The sequence below is a fragment of the Psittacula echo genome (genome assembly GCF_963264785.1).
Source record: "Psittacula echo genome assembly, chromosome: 1".
NCBI classification, from domain to species: Eukaryota; Metazoa; Chordata; class Aves; order Psittaciformes; family Psittacidae; genus Psittacula; species Psittacula echo.
The window spans coordinates 64,190,152-64,212,133 of NC_137735.1; the positions used below are offsets into that span (position 1 = coordinate 64,190,152).

The window sequence follows — 21,982 nt, forward strand, 5'->3', positions numbered from 1 at the left end:
GATATTTTCATTAGTCCATGCAACATTTCAGAGGCTATGCCTCATACTCAGCTTATAATTAAAATGAGCACAATTTTTGTCAATACAAAAGAAGAGTGAATAAAAGTAGCCCTAGTTCACAGGTAGGTAATAGGCATAGCTAGTAGCTAATCCTGGTAATTTAAATAGAGCTAGGTGTTTTCTGTCTGCCTTTCTGTTCAGAATTTGACATCCTTAACAGGTTTTTATTATACTTAATTTCTTGGGGTTGTTTTATTCTGAATTTAATGGCATACTGCCTTTGTTGTCTGCTTCCAGTCTTGGTTCTTTATCCAGTGAATATTCTAGTTTACCGTAAGTCATTACCTAATGTGATTTCTGAAAATGTAGATAATTGCTATCTGCCTGACTCAGTGTGCATATGTATGCAGCTGTTTTGCTCCAAGACCTTCCACTGGCAAAGTGTAAAACAGATGACCAAAGTACAAATTCAAGTTCAACTGGAAACTGTATATAATGTATAGGAATACAAAGGTTGTGGGGGTTTATATGGTTTTGTTTTGGGGTTGGGTTTTTTGGTGCGGTGTTTTTGTTTTTACATCTCACAAGGTACAGTTGTCAGAAAGGTCAGTTGGAGCACTCACGCCATCTATTTATGAATTGTGTTTGTAGACTTTTAATATTAACCAATTTCAAGTCACAAAATCAAATTATTTTCAGATTTTTGGAACCAGACTTTCTGCTTTCATGATGTATATTCTAAATTCTAAGAATATCTCCTTAGAGTTTGCAGAATGTTTGCCCTAGTATTTTATGATTTCTTATCAATAATTTAGCATGAATTATTCTATTTCAAATAACTTTACATGTCTCTGAAGCAAAAGCATTTTTAAATAATTAATAAAAGGTTCCCTACTGCCTATTTAAGCTTTTCTCAAAACAAACCAGACCAAAACCAAACCTGAAATTGGGCATAAGGGATTTTGCCAAAAGGAAGACAGTGATAAATAATGCATAAATAATGGAAAAGGACTGTTGCAGTAACCAGACTTGAAAGCATAGATTTTAGTACACTTTTCATTAGTAGATGCACGTTGTTTTCTTTCAAATAAAACCAGGTATATTCTCCACCCCAGAGAGCTCACAACCTAGGAAAAATCACAATTTGCAACTGTGAAAATTATTCAGAAACAATTGGAAGCCTAGATGTTGTTCAGCAAAATCTAGAGAGAACAACAACAACAACAATCAGCTCTGTCGCAGCCTAGTTATGTGTCTTAGTAGCAAGAACCAATCTTTTCCAGGGATTGATTTGATTTGAAGGAGAACCTCTGGTGCAGAGGTGGCAGAATAAATACCTGAAGACTAATGTTCTCTGTTCAGACAATCAATACCAGCCCCATGACTATACTTCTGGCTACCTTCTAGTTAAAAACAAATTTTTTAATTCTGACAATTTAATTGCCATTCCCAAGTTCACATTAACTTGCTTGGGGAAAAGAAGGCTTTAGGTAATTTTTCAAAGGGGGGGCAAGAAGGGGGGAATCCTTCCAAAATGGCTATTTGTAAAAGTCAGTCTAGCAGTGTATTGTGGGGGAAGGAAAGAAAGGTGGTTTGGTAGAAAATGTTTGGGATAGAAAGAGTTAACTCTTCCCTGTTTGCCCTTTTATGCATTGTTGAGAAATTAAACCAAAATACTTATATAGGTGTGACAGTGCAAAAATAAAAGAGTACTTTAAACCTGTTGGCTTTTTTAGATTGACTCCAAACCCAGTATTTCGTAACAGAATTAGCTGCTAGAAAATACCTTTATCAAGCTTTTTAACAAGTGATCTGTTGTTTTTTATTGATATTTGTGAAAAACTTGGGGTGAGGGGGACTTAAACAGCCTGTAGTGTCACCATCAAGGCAAGAGGCAGAGTTCAGAGCTTTGTGACTGCAAGCGACTAGCAGTGAATCACCTGCAGTATTGCAGTCGACTGGTCAGTTTTCTGTGCCTTGACCCAAGGGACAAAAAAGAAGCCTTAAAAATAATATTTTAAAATCCTGAGGTGAAAGTGGTTGTTTTTTCCATTCCAAGACCAGAGAGACGCTTCTGAGAATCTTTCTTTTTTCTTTTTTTTGGTGGTTTTTTTTTTTTGTTTTTTTTTTAAAAATCAAAAAAGAAACAATAGTAAGGGGCACATCTTGTCCCTGAATTACTTTTCCTGATACACTTACCAGGCATTAAAATATATATATACACACACATATATATATATATACACACAAATTAGTATGTTCTGAATTGTGCTTTCCAATACTTTAGTTTTTCAAATGGCTTTTAAGAATTGTATTTTACATGGAAGTTAAAGTTGTAGAACATTTAAAATAATCTGTCATTCAATGTATGCCTTAAGCTTATGTTCAGCAACATAAGCTAAACTATTATTTTTACTCCCAAGTGTTTCAGAGATTTAACTGGAATAAAGAAGACTGAGATGCAGAGATCTGTTTACAAAAAGCTACTTGAAGAAACTGGGTCTTACAGAGCAGTTTTGTGAAGGATTGCATGGAATAACACTAATGAGTTATAATAGTGAAATTTCTGTGCTAGATGAATACTCTGCCAGGAGGCTGCTATGTCATGTATAACACACAGACCGTACCTTGAGGTCTCACTCTTGAAAAGGTGCATGTGAATGTATGTTTAGATCTGCAGGACTGGAGCCATAAGCTCTGGTCATGCCAGGAATAGGCAGGCTTGGCAGAAAGGGGTTTAGGACTGAGATCCAGTGTAATATACCTGTGTGCACCGTGTATGTCACATGATGCCATGCTCTGTCATATGTGTAATCAGTAAATACAGAAAGAGAACTAGACCATGGCCTACCTGCGTAAGTGCATTTACCTACAGAAAGTAGGTGAATCCGTGTGGAATACACTCAGTTCTATACAGACATTCGTGTCAGTGTGTGTGTGTTGCAGGTGTAGCACTTTGAGTCAGTACAGAAAAAGCAGATTCTGGTTCAGAGCGTGATGTCTTACTGCCTTCCAGTAGCTACTATCTGCAGATGTGTAGACAGGCTCCGCATCTTCCTGTGCCCGTGTGTCTATACACGATTCATGCATCTCTGGAAATGTTGATGGGTAATATCGCATACAAAGAGATAATAAAAATTTAGAAATATAGACTAACCGAACTTATGGACTAAACTATGGTCTAAAATCTTTTATTGAAAATGGCAGTTACGAACAAAAGATGTGTTTTTTAAGCAGCATGATAATCATTAATTAGTGAAAGAAAACCTGAATAGGAGACAAAGATGTATTTCTCTTAACCAGATATCTTTGGCTTGGAAGCTGCTGTACTGATTTTATTATTTCTTACTGGTAGATGAGAACAAAGACTGAAGGACAGAGTAGTATTTTGGACAAGTTGGGCTAATTATAAAAATACTAAGCTTTGATCCTGGCTCTCAATTCAGTCTTAAATGAGAATAGGTAGAAGGCTAGCCTGGAATAGCATCTGTGGTATAACACAAATAGATTGTAGTAGAGGAAGCAAAAATGGCAGGTATGTACAATGCAGATGGGGGTTTTGATACCACAAATAGAGTTTCCCTGTATTTGAAAAAAAAAAAGAAAAAAGAAAATAATTTATTATCTTTGACTTTATCCCTGGGATGGTTTTGTTCTGTTTTACTTTTTTTGATCTTCAAGAGAGTGCTGGTAGGCCGCTGAGTAACAGTGCATGTGGTGTGTATTAGTATACTGTTGGTAATTTTACTGCTGCTAACTTAAAATCCTCAAGGGGGAGTTAATTACAGGAAAACCTTTCTAAATATCAGCTGCATATTTTCCATGACAAGAAGGTTTTCAGCTCACATTGAACTACTCCAGAATCTGAGTTATCATTATTTACATGAGCACATTTTAGAAGAAAGTAAAATTTGTGTTTGTGCAATGCAGTTAAAGCTTTACAGTAATTTCTTTTTGAAAGGCTTACTTACAAGTGGCAGTTACGGGTTGGGGAGAAAGGATTGTGCAGAAATTGTGTTTTATTTTGTATAGCAAGTTAAATTTCATTTTCTTTGTGGTTTTTTGTTTGCCTTTGTTTTGGATGGGGTGGTTGCTTTTGTTGTTGGGGTTTTTTGTAAGCTGAAGGCCCAAACCAGACCCAGGGTATTTGGTGGTTTGGGGGCAATTTCTTTGTTCATGTTTCCTTTTTAGTGTTCACTTAATTGAAAAGTTTATTATTTGCAACTTACCTGCATACATTTACTTAAAAATTTCAAACTTTATATATTGCCACTGGGGAGTTGCTGCCTTCTGTAAATGTTTGCAGATTAACATATTTTTAAAGTAAGCCGGTGGAACTTCAAATCGAGTATGGCAGCAAGCAGGGGAAGCAGTGAGCGATGTGTTGAAGTTAGTTGGTCCTGATGCGTTTGGTGAATGTTTTTCAAATACATCTGTGCCATGGGCATTCTCAATGTGTTTTTTAAGAAGCAGTATTTTTATTTGACTTAAAATAACCCAAAACAACACGTACACTGCTGTTTTTTGGCTTTTACTGCAGCAAGTGGCAACTTACATTTACAGTGAGCAATTCTTTTTTTTTTTTCTTCTTTCCTTTTCCCTTTTTTTCCCCTTCGTTTTCCCTCCCCCCCCTTCCTTTTTCTTTCCCCCTTCTTTTTAATTTCCTCCCTTCCTTTTTCATTCCCCCTTCTTCCTTTTCCCCTACCATTTTCTTTGTCCCCTTCCCCCTCCCCCTTTTTTTTCTGTCTTTTTCTTTATTTTCTTTCTTTCCTTTCCCTTTCTCTCTCCTTTTTTCTTTTTTTTTCTTTTTTTTTTTTTTTTTTTTTTTTCTCCTCCTTTTCTGACACTGCTTTGGTCTTCTAATTTAAGTAATACCTAACAGTGCCGAGCAGACCCGGAGAACACTCCTGGTGGCACCGGCCACTCCCTTACCCACCGCTGGCCTCTGCTGTCGGGGGGTGTGCTTGTGCGAGTAGCGCTCAGGCACAGCTGCGGCACCTTCCCCTGCCCCGTTACCGTGAAACCCGCGCTCTGGGTTAAAGGAGCTTTTTGTTTCCCTCTCTTCTATTCTGACAATTCAGACGGGCACAGAGGTGGCCCTTGCGAGGACCGGGCACCATGCCGTTGTGCCTTTTGGGAGCAGGTGCACGCTTTTCTCTGCCTACAACCGTGACGGTGTGGCTGAGATTCCATTATTTTCCCCTTTTTCTGTTTCTGGCCCACGTTTTCCTCCTCACAAAACCCGCGTATCGTTCCTGGCTGACCGCGTCGCTGACGGGAGCGGCCAGGAGCGGGGCCGCAGCTCAACCGGTGCGGGAGACCGTGTCGTGCCCCACCTCCCCCCACACCTTACCGCTCCCGGGGCACTCCCGCTGCCCTGCGCAGCGGAAGCCCGTGCCCGCCGAGTCTGGGCGCAGCGCACCTCACCTGTGCCATCGTGCCGACCGGGCCTCTCCCTCCCCGTGTCCGCAGCTGCGCCGCCGCCGGCCTGTTGCGCTGACCTCGGTGCCGTCCCGCAGGGAGCGGTGGGGACGAGAGCGGTTCCCGCCGGGCCCCGTCCCGCCGCCGCCGCCGCCGCCGCCGGGGCGTGCCCCGCATTGTCGCCCTGGGGCGGGCTCGGTTTGGTCGCAGCCGTGGTCGCTGAAGCCTGGGTTTGAGTCCGGTTAACAGGGCAGGCAAACGGGACCGGCTTCCAGCAAGAGAACTCAGCCTCCGAAGGGGGGAGGTTGCAGGGGAAGAGGGTCTGTTGTATTCTTTCCCCCTCTGTCATTAACACTTGAAGTAGACTTAAACGCTGCAGAGCTCTGGATAGTTTTGAGCAGGCTTAATAGGATTAAAACTAGATGTGTCCTAACATTAGAGGATTAAGACAGGTACTCCCCTCAGCTAGTCCTAAACAGTTTTCTTCCTGAAAGATAATAAAAATTACAGTTCTTTTTTTACTGTTGCCTCTGAGGCCTGTCAGACAGCAATGTGTGTCTCTTTCATTTCAGCTCCTGATGAGGATATACTTGTTAAAGGAAAACAGTCCATCAAGAGTCAAGTTTTAGGAAATCAGAACTCAGAGAGTGAGGTCCTCTTGGAAGGCGATGATGATATCATGTCATTCATGGAGGAAAGAGAAGTGGAGAACTTAACGGGTAACTTAAACTATCTAATTTTCTCCTCAGCTTCTTCACTATGTAAGTTCTGCTCTCCCCTGCTCTTCAGTGATTCGTGGTTTGGGATACACACCAACAAATTGTTCCTTACTATAACTGGGTCATTAAGATAATTTTCTGTGCACCTCAGGTGCTGAGAGTGTATTTAATGAAAGTTGTACATTTGCTTTCTCTGGCTTTCATATTTTCTTGCTTTCACAGTAGCTGTCTGTTTTCTAAGAAACCTTCTTTAGATAGAGTAACTCTACCTTGAAAAAAGCTTCCTTGCTTTGTTTTTGACCTCATTAACACTCCTCAAATCATTAGATCTAGTGGACAGTTAGGCAAGTGTTCTGTAATTAAAGGCTTTGGAGAGCTTTAATTTTTTTCCTGAGTCTGTAAAATTGTATATCTTGGTTATTTACTTGGTTAAAGAATCTATACACTTACTGGGTTTAAACTCTGGGTTTCAAACCCCTTGTCATTCTCTCCTTGAAGTCCTTTCTCCACAGACCACAGGCTTACTAGACTTCATTTCTTTCTTCTGAAGAAGAAATACTATTTCACATCTTTAAACTTCATTAATTTCATTCAGTTGCATGCAGCCTTTGCTGATGTTGCAGTCTGAGTGGAGCAAGTCCATTCTGTACAGTTCAAAATGTAAACCCAGAGTAACTGCCTCAGTTCAGGGCTGGGGAGTTACAAGGCATCTCCATTGTTATTTAAGGAACGTGGGGCTTACAGAGAAAATGCAAACTTCTCTGCAGTGTTCTGCTTTCTCAGCTGGTATCCATGTACATTTACTTTAGAGAAAAATGTCATTTCTTGGATAATTCTGGCTCCCTGAGAAGGTAGCAGTGTAATCTTACGTTGATGCATATCTTATATATGATAATTCAGTGAAATTACTGGAAGCAGTTATTCATTGGCAGTTTGCTTATCCCTAAACTGCATTCCACTCTTTTTATTTTATTTAATTATTTATTTCTTTTTAAGCAGAGTAAAAAATGCAGCATGATGTAAAAATAAAACCTGCCTAGGAACAGTGAAATAAAATCAAGTCATGGGAGAAAAATGCAATGGCATTTTCTTTATGTGAATCTTTTTTTTCCCCTTTCCACCACGAGCTTCCTTCTCAACATCCTTCTCTGTGTTTCCTTCTCTTCTATCATTCATTCATTGGCTTGAGTAATACATTCATACTGTAATAGAGGTGAAAGAGGAGTTTAATTATATAATCTCAACAATGGCAATAGGATTAAGAAGTGATCCTCGCTAATAAAGTGGTGTGGGTTAGAAATGAAGTGGAAATTGTCAGGGTTCTTCTACAGGACCTGGGCTGCCCCAGCTTCTGCAGCTGTCTGCTAGCCCTGTAATTGAATGTCTGCGAGTGATTGAAAAAATGTTATTTCTCCTCTGGATTACATGCTAATGTACAGAGGGCAAAGGGAGACAGCAAAAGAACACATAGCTGCTTATTTCATCCATTTGTAGGGGTGAGCTTTGGGAAATCATGGCAGTTCCACAGCTATCGCATGCCCATCTGCAAACACAATGTATTTGTACGTTGGGAATAGAGGGCAAAGCTGCTCTGATCTCAGCAGAGCATCTCTTCTTTTGTCCTAGTGGCACACATTGAGATTGATGTGAGATTAAGGACCATCACCCTCCTAACAATCGATGGAAATGACAATTCATCTGAATTTTTTGTCAGTTATTCTCACGTTGATTACCTGAACGTGTGTACCTCGTTTATAGATGCTTTATTAAAACAAAATTGTCTGTGTCACTTTCATATTTTCCACTAACGAAAGTCAGATAATACTGCAGCCAAGTAACTTAATTTCCTTACCTCTTAATCAGCTGGATGACAAACCTAACCTGTTTTCTTTCTGGATGTGTTATTTTATATAATAGATTCTGCATTGTCAGATCTATGCTGAACCTATTGTTTTCAGTAGTAGTCTGATTTGTCCGTGTGATAAGCCCTGTGGAGATGTGATTATTCCAATAAAAAATCATTCAGTTGGAAACCAACCCTCCAGCTGTTTACTCCCACAGTCCCTGAGCTACACTAACATTGTGTGGAATCTTTGAACAATATTTAATGTGAAATCAAAAGCATCTTTGAAACAGTTTTCTTTAGGCTCTGTAACATTGTGTAACCTTCACAATAGATTCGTAGCATCCATGAGGGAACACTTAAGTTAGACAACTTTGACCTTGCCTGCTATGTTCATCTCTGAGGAAAGCTATCGAGACTCTCCAGCACCTAAAGAACATATCTGACAGTAAGATTTTAAGTGTTCATTTGTGCAGTCTCTCTGTTGTGTATAACAGAAGGTATGCAACACTGGAAGTTTCTCGAAAAGATGTCTGAGTAAAAACTATATACTGCCATGCTAAAGCCAGCTCTGGCACGTATAATGTATGCATCGGTTTGCGATTGTAGCTGCTGCAGTGTTCGGCAGCGGAGAGACACTGCAAATCTATTACATATGTTCTTTTCCGGGATAAAAAGAAATTTTGCTTTCTGAGGAAGAGCTATGCTCTTTGCTTTTTTCATTTTAATGTTCTTGGATTGAAAAGTGAGTAATTTGCACTCAGGCTGTTTTCTGTTTTGAATATTGATGGTGTTTTCACTGTTTGGCAGGTCCATTTGCCCTAAGCACACCAGCCCAGCTCGTGGCCCCCTCAGTAGTAGTGAAAGGCACTCTTTCCATCAGTCTTTCGGAGCTCTACTTTGAGGTGGATGAAGAAGATCCCAGTTTTAAGAAAATTGACCCAAAGGTAAGAGATCATTGACCCTGAGCTCTGAGAGATGATGACAAATTACCGAGACCTTTAATTCTTCATTCGACTTCCGTTACCTCTATTGGCCCGCAGTGTTCCAGCTTTAATAAGTTTGGGACTGACCACATATGTTACTGAACTTCACATAGGTGACACCTCCTTCCCTTTTCCTTTCTTTCCCCCTCCCACAGTTCAACCCTACTTGAATGTTAATTAGCTTGCTGCAAATAAAGCTCCAGGGAGGCATCTTAAATAAAGACATCTTGAATCACAGGCCTGTGTGAATAGTGAAAAGTTCAACAAGGCTTTTAGCCCAAATGCTGTGGTTTACTTTCCTATTTTTATATAATGTCAGTGTAACATAGTGCTAAACTTCCTATACTTGTAAGCCTTCAGTGCTTCTGTATCATATTATTCTATAACAGCTTTTACAGGGCCTGTTAGTATTTATTATGCCTAAGCAGAACGCATAATTACCCTCTTAAAATACGTTCCTGAACTGACTTGCTAATTTCCACAAACTTTATTTGCTCTGAGTTACTTGATTACTAGTATTTTGCTTAAAATCAGTAACCTTCAGTAAAATTCCTATTTCAAAAGCAGTATATTGTGTGATTAGCCTAACAAGCTTGCACTTGAATGTTTTCTATGGTATGACAGCATTTCAGATTTGTATATGTATTTATATATGTAGCATTTACAGTATTACAGCAACATTTGAAAAGTACAACACGATCGGTAAATAATTCTTGCATCCCAATTTAAGCACAGTGATGGCTCTTGGGTTTTTAGTATCTGCTTAATAGTAAACAAGGTAATTTCTTTGTGAAGGGGGAAAAAAGTCACTGGAAGTAGTAGTGGGTTTCTGCTTGTCTGTAGAGAATACCGTGTGTGTTAAGCGCCGGTTCAGTTCTTTGTTCCTACTGAGTAAATTGCTCTTGTCTGTATTAAAAATGGCATCAGTGTGTCTGAAAGCTGGCAGTATCAAATCCTATCAAGGAATAAATTTAGTTTGGAAAACAATGCTCTCAAATTCTTAGAAGTAGAATTTAATATATGTAATTAACTAGAATTGTGATTTTTATGTGGTACCATAAATGAGATTTAACTTTTGATCCTGAAGTGGTTTTTTTTTAATATTCTGGAAATCATTTCAAGTATGAGATAGCTCTTAAGATTTTTGTATGATTACTCCTTCCATAGTAGCTTTTTAAAACATCTAATGATAAAAAGGATACAAATATAAAATGTTAAGACAGTTTGGCATGTTGCTGTATTGCATTTTCCACCTAAAAGGTTCTGCTTTGTATTGCATTAGCATGAGAAAAGTCTTACAGATCTGCATTACTCTGCAGTTTTGTTTTCCATGGTTAGCACTTAGAACGTTTGACTACAGCTACTAATTCTCACCCTTCCTGTTAATGTTTTATGGGGGACACTAACATGCAACATATATTCAGCCTGCTTTATTTTATGTTTTTGAGTATTTGGTAGCAGTTGTTTTCTTAACTGTGAGTAGGAATTCTGGTTTGGTTTGACTCTATCTTTAATTCTGTATTGGAGATACTTCTTTTTTTTTTTTTTGGGGGGGGGGGGGGAGGTGTCCTACAGAAGGAGGAGTTGGTTACATGAAATGTAGGCTACACCTCTTAGATTCTATTTGTGATGCTGCGTTAGCTGGAGGTCTTAAAAGGAGGGAAGAAATACCTTTTGTAATGTCTCGGGGGGAGGGGGCGCTAAAAATCAAATTAAGTATTTTTATTTTAAGAAACAAATAAGCTTGCAACTCGGCTGTCTTTCAAGCATTAACGCCTCCCTGCCCCACCCTCTGCTTAAGTTACTGTACCTTGATAGCGGTGACTATCAAGACTATCTATCAGACTAGAGCTGCTGTAGGAAATACACCTTGGGAAAGAAAAAAAAAAAAAAAAAATCCTAATCCTCTGTAGCTCAGCGGGCCTGTTTAATTAATGAGGCTTCATCTGTTTGATACATTTTAAGTTCCTTGTATATTTGTATAAACTACCGAAAAGAAAACATTGTGACAAGTTCCTGAAGAAAGACCTGCCGTAGAGATAGCACCGGCCCCGATAAGATCGGCGTGCGCTCTTGCTGGGGGCTGGTCCCGAGAGGAAGGGCTGGCCCCGCGGGCTAAACCCTTTCTTTCTGCCAAGTGAGCTGGGGAAAGCGCTCTGAGGACCCCGCAAGAAACTTGTGGAGCCCCCCCGGGTTTTAACGCTCCGGTTGGAGAGGCTCACGGCGGAGCGGCCGGGGTGCCTGGAGATGCCCGGGGTGCCGGGTCCGGGCACGGTGTCTCCAGCGGCTTTCGTAGCTGGAAGTTCATTTCCCAGGCTACTATCGGACTTGTTCATTTCGTTTTGAACTTAAAGACAAAAGCGACCCTAATTTGAATGGCTATTTCTTTCCGGCTCCGTCCCCAAAGAAACGGAAGTAGTCCTCCCTCTCGGGCAAGAACTTGCATTTTTACCTCCTTTCCCTCCCCCCCGAAAGGACACGAAACTTGCTCGAAATGCTCGGAGCCGGCGTTGAAGCCTTTCGGGTGGCTCGAGGGGGTAATGTCGCTGTTTTCAAAGCTTAGAAATGCCCTTCCCGTTAAAAAAATATCCTGCCAATATTTCTAAGGCATCTTGAGGAAACTTAAAGCGAGATCGCTACGGCACGAAATACGAGGCTGGGGACTCGGGGCTTGGGCGGGGAAGTGAGGTCGAGTGCTTCCCTTACGGTTTATGTACTTCTCCGGCTACGCGGTTTTATGCTGTACTTAAAAATCTGGGGAAAACAAATGTTTGTTTAAAAAAAATATCGACTGGTTGCTGTAAAGTGCATTAATTATTCAGGGTAGATCTATACTTCCTTCTTGTCAAAGTCAAATGGATGGAGAGCGCGTTCAGTCTGGGTAGCGAAAGCAAATTAGCGATGGATTTTTAAAACAAAATACAAGCGCTTGAGGTTTATCGTGGGGCGGGGAGAGGAAAAAAAAAACAAACAAACAACCAAAAAACCTAAACAACCAAACACTAAAGAAAACTGTAAGAAAAAAACCCCCAAACCCAAAGCTAACGAGCAGAGGGTAGGAGATGGCAGGCTCTAATTCTGCCTCAGTTCTGAGGAGCTGCTGTGAGACGCTCCACATGTTTCCAAGATTTAGAGGGGAAGCTTAAAGTCATAGAAATAGAGCAGATGTTGTCACAGCCAAACTACAGAATAGATAAGATTATTGTTTTGTTAGACGCACTGTTTTAATAAAAACTAGAGGGAAGTTTAGAATATGCCAAACTAAGGCTTTGGCTGGGTGTTGCACTTAGACTAACTTTACATCGGGTGTTTCCATTTCTTTTGAAGACTTTTTTTTCGGAGGTTCAGGAAGAGTCTACTTGCCTGAATTTTAAAACCATTCACGAAAAGTCGTCTTAAAGTTAAAGTAATATTTTTATTACTATTTGCAACAAGTCAGTTGTGGGGCACATAATCTGACTTTGGCACCGAAATACATTTAACATCAGTAAAACTTTTCTTCTTTTTTTTTTTCTTTTAAGGGATATTTGTACATATAGTTAAATAATTTTTCACTTGGTGACAACATTCAGGCAAACAAGAGAGCATAAGAAAAGGACTATACATGGATTGGAAAATGTACCTTTCGGGTTTCGTTTGGGAGTTGCAAAAGTCCGATTGCTTCTTTTTGTGACTTTTTAAAAATTCACATAGGAGGGCGGGAGAGGAGGCTCTTCCCTTCTTCCGTGCAAGGCGGCGAGAGTTTATTTACGCCGGGAAACCCGTCTGCGAGTTCTTAAAGGCCGAGCTGCAGGTGGGCGCGCTTCGTTCGCTGCCTTTTCCCGTCGTCGTTTGAGTTAAATAGAAAGTTTTTAGGCGCCGTCGTTGTTTGCGGAGGGCGAGTTTTGCCGGCGGGGGTGTGAACCCTATAGCTTGTCGAGGCTTTTGGGATTGGTGAGGATTTCTCTGGCTAGCCTCCAGGTCTGTTTGGCAGCGCTTTCCAGGGCCGAGTGGGGTTTGCCCTGAAAAAGGTCTAGGTTGGGCAGGAAGTAGTGGGGGCAGCGCCGGCACTGCAGGCAGGAGATGAGCTGCAGGAGGATGCCATTGAGCCGGTCGCCCAGGCACGCCTCGTCCCAGTCGGTCTCCCGCGGGTGTTTCTCGCACTCGTACAGCAGCAGCGTCTTCATGTGGTAGTTGTTGAGGGGCTGCCCGGGGAGCTCCAAATGCCGGTCGCGCAGCGTCTTCAGCACCGAGAGGCACTTGTTCCGGCAGCCGCCCATCAGCAGCCGGTTCTCGGCCTCGCCGAACTGCAGCACCCAGGCATCGCTCTCGGCCGAGCTCTGCTTGCCCGTCAGCGAGTAGCACTCCTTGGAGAGCAGGTTGAAGCCCTCTGCCTTCACCTCCGCCACCCGGTTGGGGCCGGGCCAGGGGATGTGCGGCATGGGCCACTGCGCCGCGCTTCGCGGCCAGATCCCGGTGCACTTGAAGGCGGGCGTGATCTGCACCACGTACCGCTCCCGGATGCGGAGCTTCACCTCGCTGGTGTCCGCGATCATCTTCACCACGTCCCGGTAGCTGCACTTGTCCACGGCCTGGGCCACCAGTGTCTGGAAGCGGGAGCGGATCTTGCGGGCGGACAGGTAGCCCGAGGCGGTGATGAACTCCACCCAGAGGGACATGCTGCGCTTGCGACCGTCGCTCAGCTTCAGCACGGCGCAGCCCGGCAGGGAGCCGTCGTCCACGAAGTTGAAGACGCCCATCTGGTTGAGGTAGAGCACCACCTCGAACTCGGTGGGCGAGATCACCTCTAGCCCCTCGTAGCGGGCGTCTATCTCGCTCAGAGAGCTGATGAAGCGCGGCTCCTGCACTTCCACCTCCTTCAACACGTCCGACACGACCTTGCACACCTCCCGGATGGTCTTGGCGATGGCCGCCTTGCGGGCCTGGCACCGCTCTGTGTAGTATTTGTTGAGCTGGTAGACCAGCTTGGCCTGCGCGGCGATCATGTTGGGGCACAGGTCCGGGCTGTACACCGGGCTCTCGCAGTACGTTGAGGGATCCAATGCTTTAGCGGTGGCTGCAGCTTTGCGGAGGGCACCGGCCAAATCGCAGACCCCCACCCCCTCCGGGAAGAAGGCGGCAGCGGCGCGCCGGTGAGAGCGATTAACGAAACCGGAGCGGACGACGAAACACAAAGGAGCGAAGACGGCGACGATGAGAAGTGCGAGCCGCAGAGAGCGGGACGGCGCGGGCTGGGCAGCGGTGCCGGAGCAGCGGGCAGCCCCCGCGAGCTCTCGGAGCGCCAAGGTTTGAGTGGCGGCGGGGGCAGGGAGGTCTGCGCTGTCTCTGCGGTCCGGCGCCCACCGCCCCGGGCAGCGACAAAAATACTGTTTCAGTAGTTCATGGAAAGCAAAAAAACCACCAACACCCGAACAAACTTCCCCGGACTCGCAGAAGGTCCCCGCAGCAAAGCCGGTCGGCGGCGAAGTTTAAAACCGCACACGATACTAGAAGAGGAGAAGAATGCGAGCAATGCCCAGAGCGGAAGAGTGAACTCTGTCTGTCTGTCTGTCTGCCTGCCTGCCTGCCTCTCTCTCTCTCTTTCAGTCCGTGGTACCGCCAGAGATGTGCATGAGTTTGGCTGCCGCTCGCTCAGACTGTCAGGGGGTGTTGTTGATTTCCCTTTTCCTGCTGGAGGCGTTGTCTGAACCCGGCTCTGTGGCTTTCTCTATCTTTACACGCAGACGTGTGCACTTGGTCTGTGATCTCTCATTCCTGTCCTGCAGCTCTATATAGGTTGCTTTGAGATATATATATGTAGATAGATATAGATAAGAGTTGGTTTGTTTTTCTTTGCACAGACTGTGTTTTATCCTGAGTGGGAGGAGGGCGTAGCTGCTGCGCCCGGGATGGCTTCTCCTCCCCCTCCCCACCCCTGGAAGTGCGCGCCGAGGCTCTCACTCTCCTCGCCGTGTGCCCGTCTCTCTCCGGCAGTGCCGCTGGGCCCTGTAGTTTATGAATGGGGCCGGGGCCCGGCCGGGGGGCGGAGCCCCGCCTCCTACAATCGCCGCCGAGCTGTCAGCGCCGCGGCCAATCGCGGCGGGCGACGGGGGCGCGCACACGCTCCCGCGCGTTCACTCCTGCTTCCTTCCCCGGTGGCGGCGGGGTCGTGGTGTCTTGCCTGCCTGCCAGCTTCGTGCCGGGGCTGACCGGTGGTGTGTGTGTGTGTGCGCGCAGGGCTGCGAGCGCCCTGCGACGGGTGGGAGAAAGCGGCAACTTCGCCGTCACGGGCGAAGGTAGCTTGCTGCTCCCGCCGCTCTCTGCGGGGAGGCCCAGCGGCGGTGCCTGTGCGAGAGGGGAAGGGAGAGAGAAAGGCGTGCCGGTGCTTCGCCGCAGGCATCAATCTTATTTCGCTAATGCCGGGCTGCGGCAGCGAAAGTGAGACCGTCACCGGAGCGGAATTGCACACCTTAGTTTTACTGCTCGCAGTCAAGGCCGTAGTCACGTTAATTTAGATAAATCTGGTGCCATAAAGTTCTGTTCATCCTCCTAAAGCGCAGGATTGAGTTATTCGAAAGGAAACGATATTTTATGCAAGTCTGAATTAATAAGAATATTGAATGATTCAGAAGTAAAACCGTAGTTATGTCAGCTCGGAAAGCGTAGCTCGCCCGCTCTGCTCTCACCGCCGCAGTACCTCCTGCCAAACAACACAAGTGCCTCTCCTGCAGGGGAGAAAGGCGATGTCCACCGCTGCTGCGCTGGGGCCCGGGGTGCGTTTTCCTGCAGCGGTTGCCCTCCCCTGGGCCGTGCAGCCCCGCAGTGGGTACCGACGGGAGGGCCGAGGAGCCCCAGGGTGGCGGGGCACGGAGCAGGCGGCGGAGCCGGACCCGGCGCAGTCCCACCGCGAGTTCCTGCAGCCCGGCCAAGGCCGTGGGAGTCCGGCGGGGCCGTTCACACGCGCTGCGCTCCTCCTTGCGGAGCCTGGCTTTAACCAGCTCGCAGCGGTGGGGCTCAGTTTCTTGTTCTTTCCTCTTCTCGCTGCAGCTGGCTGATTTTAAGAAAGAAAATATCGCCGTCTGTTTTCTGTATGCATTTAAATTAGAAACATGTCTTGTGCTGGCCGTACCGCTGCGCGCTGGAAGTAGTAAGTACAGACCTGCCCGGCGCCCGTGGGGCTCCGTTCTCCCCGCCGCGAGGGTCAGCTGGCTGCTTTACCCGGTGCCAGTCTGCGCCCGGGGCTGGGCGGGGGCTGTCGCGCCTGGCCGGCGGGCCGGGGTGCCCGGTGCTCCGCGGCTCACGGGCGGGCGAGGGTGTCAGGTGTCTCCGTCGGGCCCGGCCCAGTTAGGAGGGAGACGAGCCCAGAGCAGGAAGGCTCCGAGGACAGCAGCCTCGGAGAGGTAGGGAAGAGGGGCCAGGCTGCGCCAAGGGCTGTGCCGCTCTCACGGTCTGTAGGCATCCCGGGGCTACAGTGGGGCAGTCCGCCCCGGGGCGCGGTGTCTGCGGACTCTGCCCTGGGGACCCCCTTTGCCTGCGAGGAGCATCTCTCCGAGGGCTCGGCTGGCCGTGTGGAGCTGCGAGGGTCCTGCGCCTCGTCTCCGGATGCCCTCCCGCAAGCGGAGTAGTGAGGGCTGGGGATCCCTCTCACATGACCCGCCGGAGCTCCCGGAGCGAGCTCGCAGCCGAGCTGGCGCTTGCCCGCGGTCGGGCGAAGCAGGGGGGGGTCAGAACGACCACGGACCCGCCGAGCAGCGGCGGGCGGTGAAAAATCTCTGCGGGGTTTCGCCTCTAGCAGAGAGCTGGGGTTTTCCGCGGCCGGGGCGCGGAGGAGATGCCGGAGCCGTCAGGCGGCCCGGGCAAGGGTGGGGGGACGCGCGTTCGTGTTTTCAGGGTAAAAGTACAAGGAGGGAACGATTCCCCTCCCACTCCCCCCGGTAAGGTGACTAATGATGGAGCGTTACTAGTGTTCAGATTTAAAACAATTCATTACCAATTTTCCCGTCTGAGGTTGAAGCCCTAGTAAATAATAAATCAGGGAAACAAAAGCCGACTTTAATTTATTGCCCCAGCGCTAATTAGAAACATCATTTGAGCAATAAACTTAAACACTTCCAGCAAATAATGCACGTGAAACCCTTCTCTCCTGCGTCTGGGCGTTTGTGGCCGTACTGCATTAAGACTAGCTTCATCTGTGGCGGAATTTGCTCTCGCCGGGATGAATAATTGAAGGAGAACAGGATCCGAGGAGGGTATAATTGAAGAGCCCTTGTCACCTCTGCTTTTATGTATGTTAGCGTAGAAGTCCATCAGCAGCTCCTTGATGGTGTATAAAACGAAGTGGCAGCCCCTCCAGCAGCAGGAGATACTGTATTCCATTAAAAGGACCGTGTGCGAGTGTGTGCTGCAGAGAGCGGAACTCTCCGGGCTAAAAGCCACTTAAGTCTTCAGACCGATTGATCTGTATTCTCTCGTTATAATCCGCCTCATCATACTTGAATTAATGAGGCAGGGGCGGGGGTGGTCTGATGGGCCTTGACAAATTCATTAGGGAGGCTGCGGGACACTTTATTTGACTGTTAAACATCGTGTTTGTTTGGTTTAAGCAGTGCCAACATCAGCATGCCGCTGCCTGGAGCAATAGCGATTTGTTAGCAAGGGCTGCTGTGAAAAGGCACTTCCCAGTCCAGGGGACCGGGTGTGTGCGGAGTCGTTGGCCTCGCTCCCCCCCCGGGCCCTCCTCCCAATGCTATGGGCAGCCCCGCGCTCCCGCCGGGCGCACACGGGCGGGCAATGGGGTTCCCGCCCGGCGAGGTCGGCGAAGGGCTGCTAGTGAATGCGCGCAGCCTGTTTTGTTTGTGTTCCATCTCCCCCCGAGAATCCTGTTTATTTGTATTAACCCTTAAAAGCCAGCAACAGAAAAAATCTGGAAATCAACTCGGAGTTTCAGCAAGAAACATGCAAGTTTCTTACTGTATTGTGTGTGATACAGCATACATGCATTTGCTTGTCTAACTAGCTTGTTAATGGCATATATTAGCTATTTCAGTGCTTTTTTATTCTCAACGGTGTATTTTAAACTTTCTATAACATGCTACTGATACAAGGTCTAGTTTTAAAAGCAAATCAAAGTTTAATCAAAGTAACTTGAGTCTATTAAAGAATTTCTGCCAAATCTGCCCTTCTTCTCCCCGTTTTCTCTCACTGAGGGGGAAAAGTGAATGCAGGAACAGGTGCTCGCAAAAGGAATAAGAAGTATTTTTATGAATACCTTATGAAATATGTATGTGTACATATGCGCTTTGTTCATGGTACCTTTGTAGATGAGATCCAGCTAGTGTTTCATTACTGTCTAGTAGCTGGTTTTCTCTCTCTCATTTAAGGGAAACAGTTTTGCGGAAAACAGAATAATTAGTCTGCTCATGGAACCTAACATCGTAGTTTTTATTTATTTTTTCTCCCTGGAGACCAGTCTTCAAGCATTCTAAGCTTTAAGTGCTTTGTAGGACTCTGCTTCCATTTATAGCAGAACAGTATGGGAAAAGAGCTAGTGCCCTTTGCCTGTCATTTTCATACATTCCTGCACTGCTGATGGAGCTTGAACTGCTGCAGGGAATGTATGAATTTGAAAAGAAATGAGTCAGTAATGCATGTTGTGTTTCTCCACAGCAGAACTGGGTTAATACTTACAGTAAATGCTGCTGTGAGTTTGACAGATAAAATTCTGTTTACTTTCTATGGTATAGTGTGTACCTCTTCTTGAAAGTTGTGGTTTGGCTTTACTATCCGCTGACCTGTTCTAAGGACTGTGTTTATGAAACTAGTTGGTAGCACACACTGGGGGAGAAAAGATGGTTTAATTTCCACATGTGCCGTTAATGCATCTCATCTGTTAAGAGTGTTGCATTAATCTTGTGCTTTTTTTCTGTGAAGATTCAGTAGTATGATAATTAATTTATACATGTTCCTAAGTCTCCCTTAGCTTTCATTACTGCAGCAGGAAAGGGCAGGGTACCTAATTTTTACTTTCCTATTGAGTCTTAAAATGTGAACATGTCCATATTCTGGTGCTTAGCCACCAGCAACCTGCAGCTGAAGGCTTTCTCTAATGCTTTGGATCTTGTACTAAAGGTGGCATCTTCTCTTTTCTCATAACTGTGACATCTATTTGCTGTAAGATTGCTTTGGGTGCTAAATACTGATTTGTAAGTTTGTGTTCAGTAAGTTAGCAATTAGGGAAAATGGGACACGTGCACTGGAAAAGAGCATTTCTAGTGCCGTCGTAGTATTTTTCTCTTGTTGAAACTTCTTGTGGGCCTTTTGTTCTGTTTGGATGCAGTTGAGGTGGATGCATGCTATTTTATCCACCAGAAAGAACCAAATTTGCATGTGTTGGCTGGACTTCATTCACAGTAATTGATTAATTACATTAATAACATAATTTATTTTTTTAAAAATAGGAGACTACATAGCATTCTTAGATTTTGTTATCTCGACCTCCAGTTGAATGCAATAACACTTATTTGCTTGAGAAAAATGTGAGGAGGGGTACACAGATTATGTCTTGTCTGGTTCTTAAAAATGTTGTGAGGCTAAACCAACATTTCTTTTGAAAATACAAAAATTATGAAGATATTTAAGCAAAGTCAAATTTCTGGAATTCAGTAACTATCAATTTAAAGGCGTTTAGCTGCAACTTTTGTTTTTAGCAGCGGGATGGTTGCTATTCGTATTGTCTTAAGTGTTCACATATCTATGCATAGGCATAAATAATTGTGCCAATAATAGCCTTCATGGTTTTATTGGTTCAATGATTATTTTAAAGATCAAAACCTTAATGCAGCTAGTAAAGATGAAGCATATTTATAATTAACTTAGAATTCTCTAAGCTATACCCTTCAGAAATGTAATTTCTAGCTCCAGAAGTGCAAGCTTCTCATCTGTATGCTTACATTTTAAAAAGTACTTTCTTAAATACCACATAGAACTATTTGAAATCCTCTGCTCCTCACCAACCACTGTACAAGTTACAACCTTTCAGTAGGTTTCTGTGAGCGCAGTTTCTAAAGGAAATGGGTGTGGAGGAGGGAACAGAGGGGGCTCAATCTTCTCAATAGCACTGGTGACCAGCATGGAATATATCGAGTTGCTTGCTTGCACTCTCCTCCCCGTTTTATAAGATGATTTTGTTTTGACTTTGGATCAAAATTTTAATTTAATAATAAGAATAATAAGAAGAAAAATCCTGTTTGAACAGTCTTCTAATTGTTCCCTCATTCTGATATAACAGAGTTTAAATGCACAGTTAGAGCCCTCTACTTTTCTGTGTATTGTACTTCATAGTATTAAATTTCTATCCTTTGAAAGTACTGCATTGACATAAAAGTAGTGTATTACTAGTTATAAAATAATTGCAGGGGTTTTGTTGCTACTTCTAATGAGAGAATCAAATCATAGCTATTCCTATTTTATATCTTGCTATGCATATCTTATTTCAAAATAATTTCTTCATGATAATAATGCTGCTCTTTTTAGTTCTTACGAATTAGGTAAAACCTGTGTGCAAAATAGTTCAAGGTACCATCTCCCACAGCTGGAAAGGGGAAACTGTATTGGCTCAAATAATGTATAGAAGCCATCTGCATAGTTTAATTGAAATAATATTCAGTGATCTAAGGGATGGAAATTGTTCTTTTTTCTTTAAGCATCTGAAATAAAACTAGGATGTAAAACAGCTGTCTTGGCCTATTGAAATCAAGGTTCTGCCAGTCTGTTTCTTTTCTTCATTTTCTACTTCTATCTTCCTTTATTATCTTTGGATCTCAAGGAGTCTTTTCTTATTTTCTAACTGGTTTTGTCTGCAACAAGGAGCTAGGTTGGTGGGTTTAAATAGACTTTGGATAGAGTGAAAAATCTTTGATCTATGGCTATGACTGCTTCCAAATGATTTGCTTGCTGGGACTGGACACTGTCCATGCCCTTTCACTTCACTATCAGATAGGCACACAAAAAGGACTTGACATGCTACCAGATGCATAGTTAATCATTGCATTAAGTCTGTAAAGGGGTCCATCCAGACTCAATTAGGTCTACCATTTTTAACTGGTGTTTGCTCTGTAGCTTGTTTGGTGTACAATATTAATTCTAACTGCTGTTCTGTTTACTTAAAAGTGTTTTAATGCAGTTCTTTTATTTTCAAGGAGTCTTTTCTGCATCTGTTCCATCTTACGTATATTTTGAACAACTGAGTGTTGCAGTATAACGAATACTGTTGCAGTTTAACATATTATCTGAAGCTTTAATTGTTTTTTTTTTGTCTTTTTGTAATTTAGCTGTTTTCTTACTCCTGATTTCTGAAAGTGCATTTGAAATAAGCTAAATGCAGTGACTGGCATATATTGAGGAGGTGTTCAGAAGAAAAGCTTATGGGGGTATCTAGAAGTTTGAAACCAAATCTTAGACTTTGAAAATGAAACGGCAGCAGTTTTCCTATCACTTATTTGTGTAAGAGTTCATTCTATATCTGGCAGTGCATGCTTTTGTCTAAGAAGGATATTAAGTGTGCAGGAGTTAAAAAGGTTCAGCTGTAGGGTAAAAAGCATTAGGTAAATTATTGCTCCGAATCTTGCCTGGGATTTCCAGGAGTAGTTTGTATGTTTACAGTAAAAGTTCCTAACTGTATGCACTGAATAAAGTGCACTGAAAATTCCTAGCATTCTCAGAGTTAAAAAAAAATAATAATTGTAGTTTGTACAGAAAGCCAGTCCTTTCACAGCATGAAGAAGCTGGAGTGTTCAAATGGTATAAATTGTTTTGATTACACATGCTGTCTGTATTTCCCAGTAATGCTTATGTTGAGGATGGCAGGGCTATGGAAGAAGGAGGACGTAAAACTGCCATTGCTTGAAAGTTGCTATGTAAGAAAGAAGCACTAATCAGAGGATTTAAAAAATATTTTAATTTGAGTTTAATCTATGTAATTACTTTGGAGGAAAGAAGGAGCAAGACATTCAGCTATTAAGTTGTTTTTTAAATCT

At 44.1% G+C, this 21,982-nt stretch overlaps 2 protein-coding genes across 5 annotated transcripts in view; one reads left to right on the plus strand and one right to left on the minus strand.

The window, feature by feature from the left end:
- LRBA (LPS responsive beige-like anchor protein) overlaps positions 1–21,982 on the plus strand; it is a gene marked incomplete at its 5' end in the record, with an annotated part of 401,371 nt that overhangs the window by 211,130 nt on the left and 168,259 nt on the right. For all 4 annotated transcript variants that reach the window (XM_080629345.1, XM_080629347.1, XM_080629346.1 and 1 more), the window contains 2 exons: positions 5,994–6,140; positions 8,794–8,930. In XM_080629345.1, the coding sequence (XP_080485471.1) occupies positions 5,994–6,140; positions 8,794–8,930 (284 nt within the window). The remainder of the gene's footprint in view (positions 1–5,993; positions 6,141–8,793; positions 8,931–21,982) is intronic.
- On the minus strand, positions 12,875–13,954 carry MAB21L2 (mab-21 like 2; the record flags this gene model as incomplete). Its single annotated transcript, XM_080632787.1, has 1 exon — positions 12,875–13,954. The coding sequence occupies one exon, from the start codon at positions 13,952–13,954 to the stop codon at positions 12,875–12,877; it is 1,080 nt and encodes a 359-aa protein (XP_080488913.1).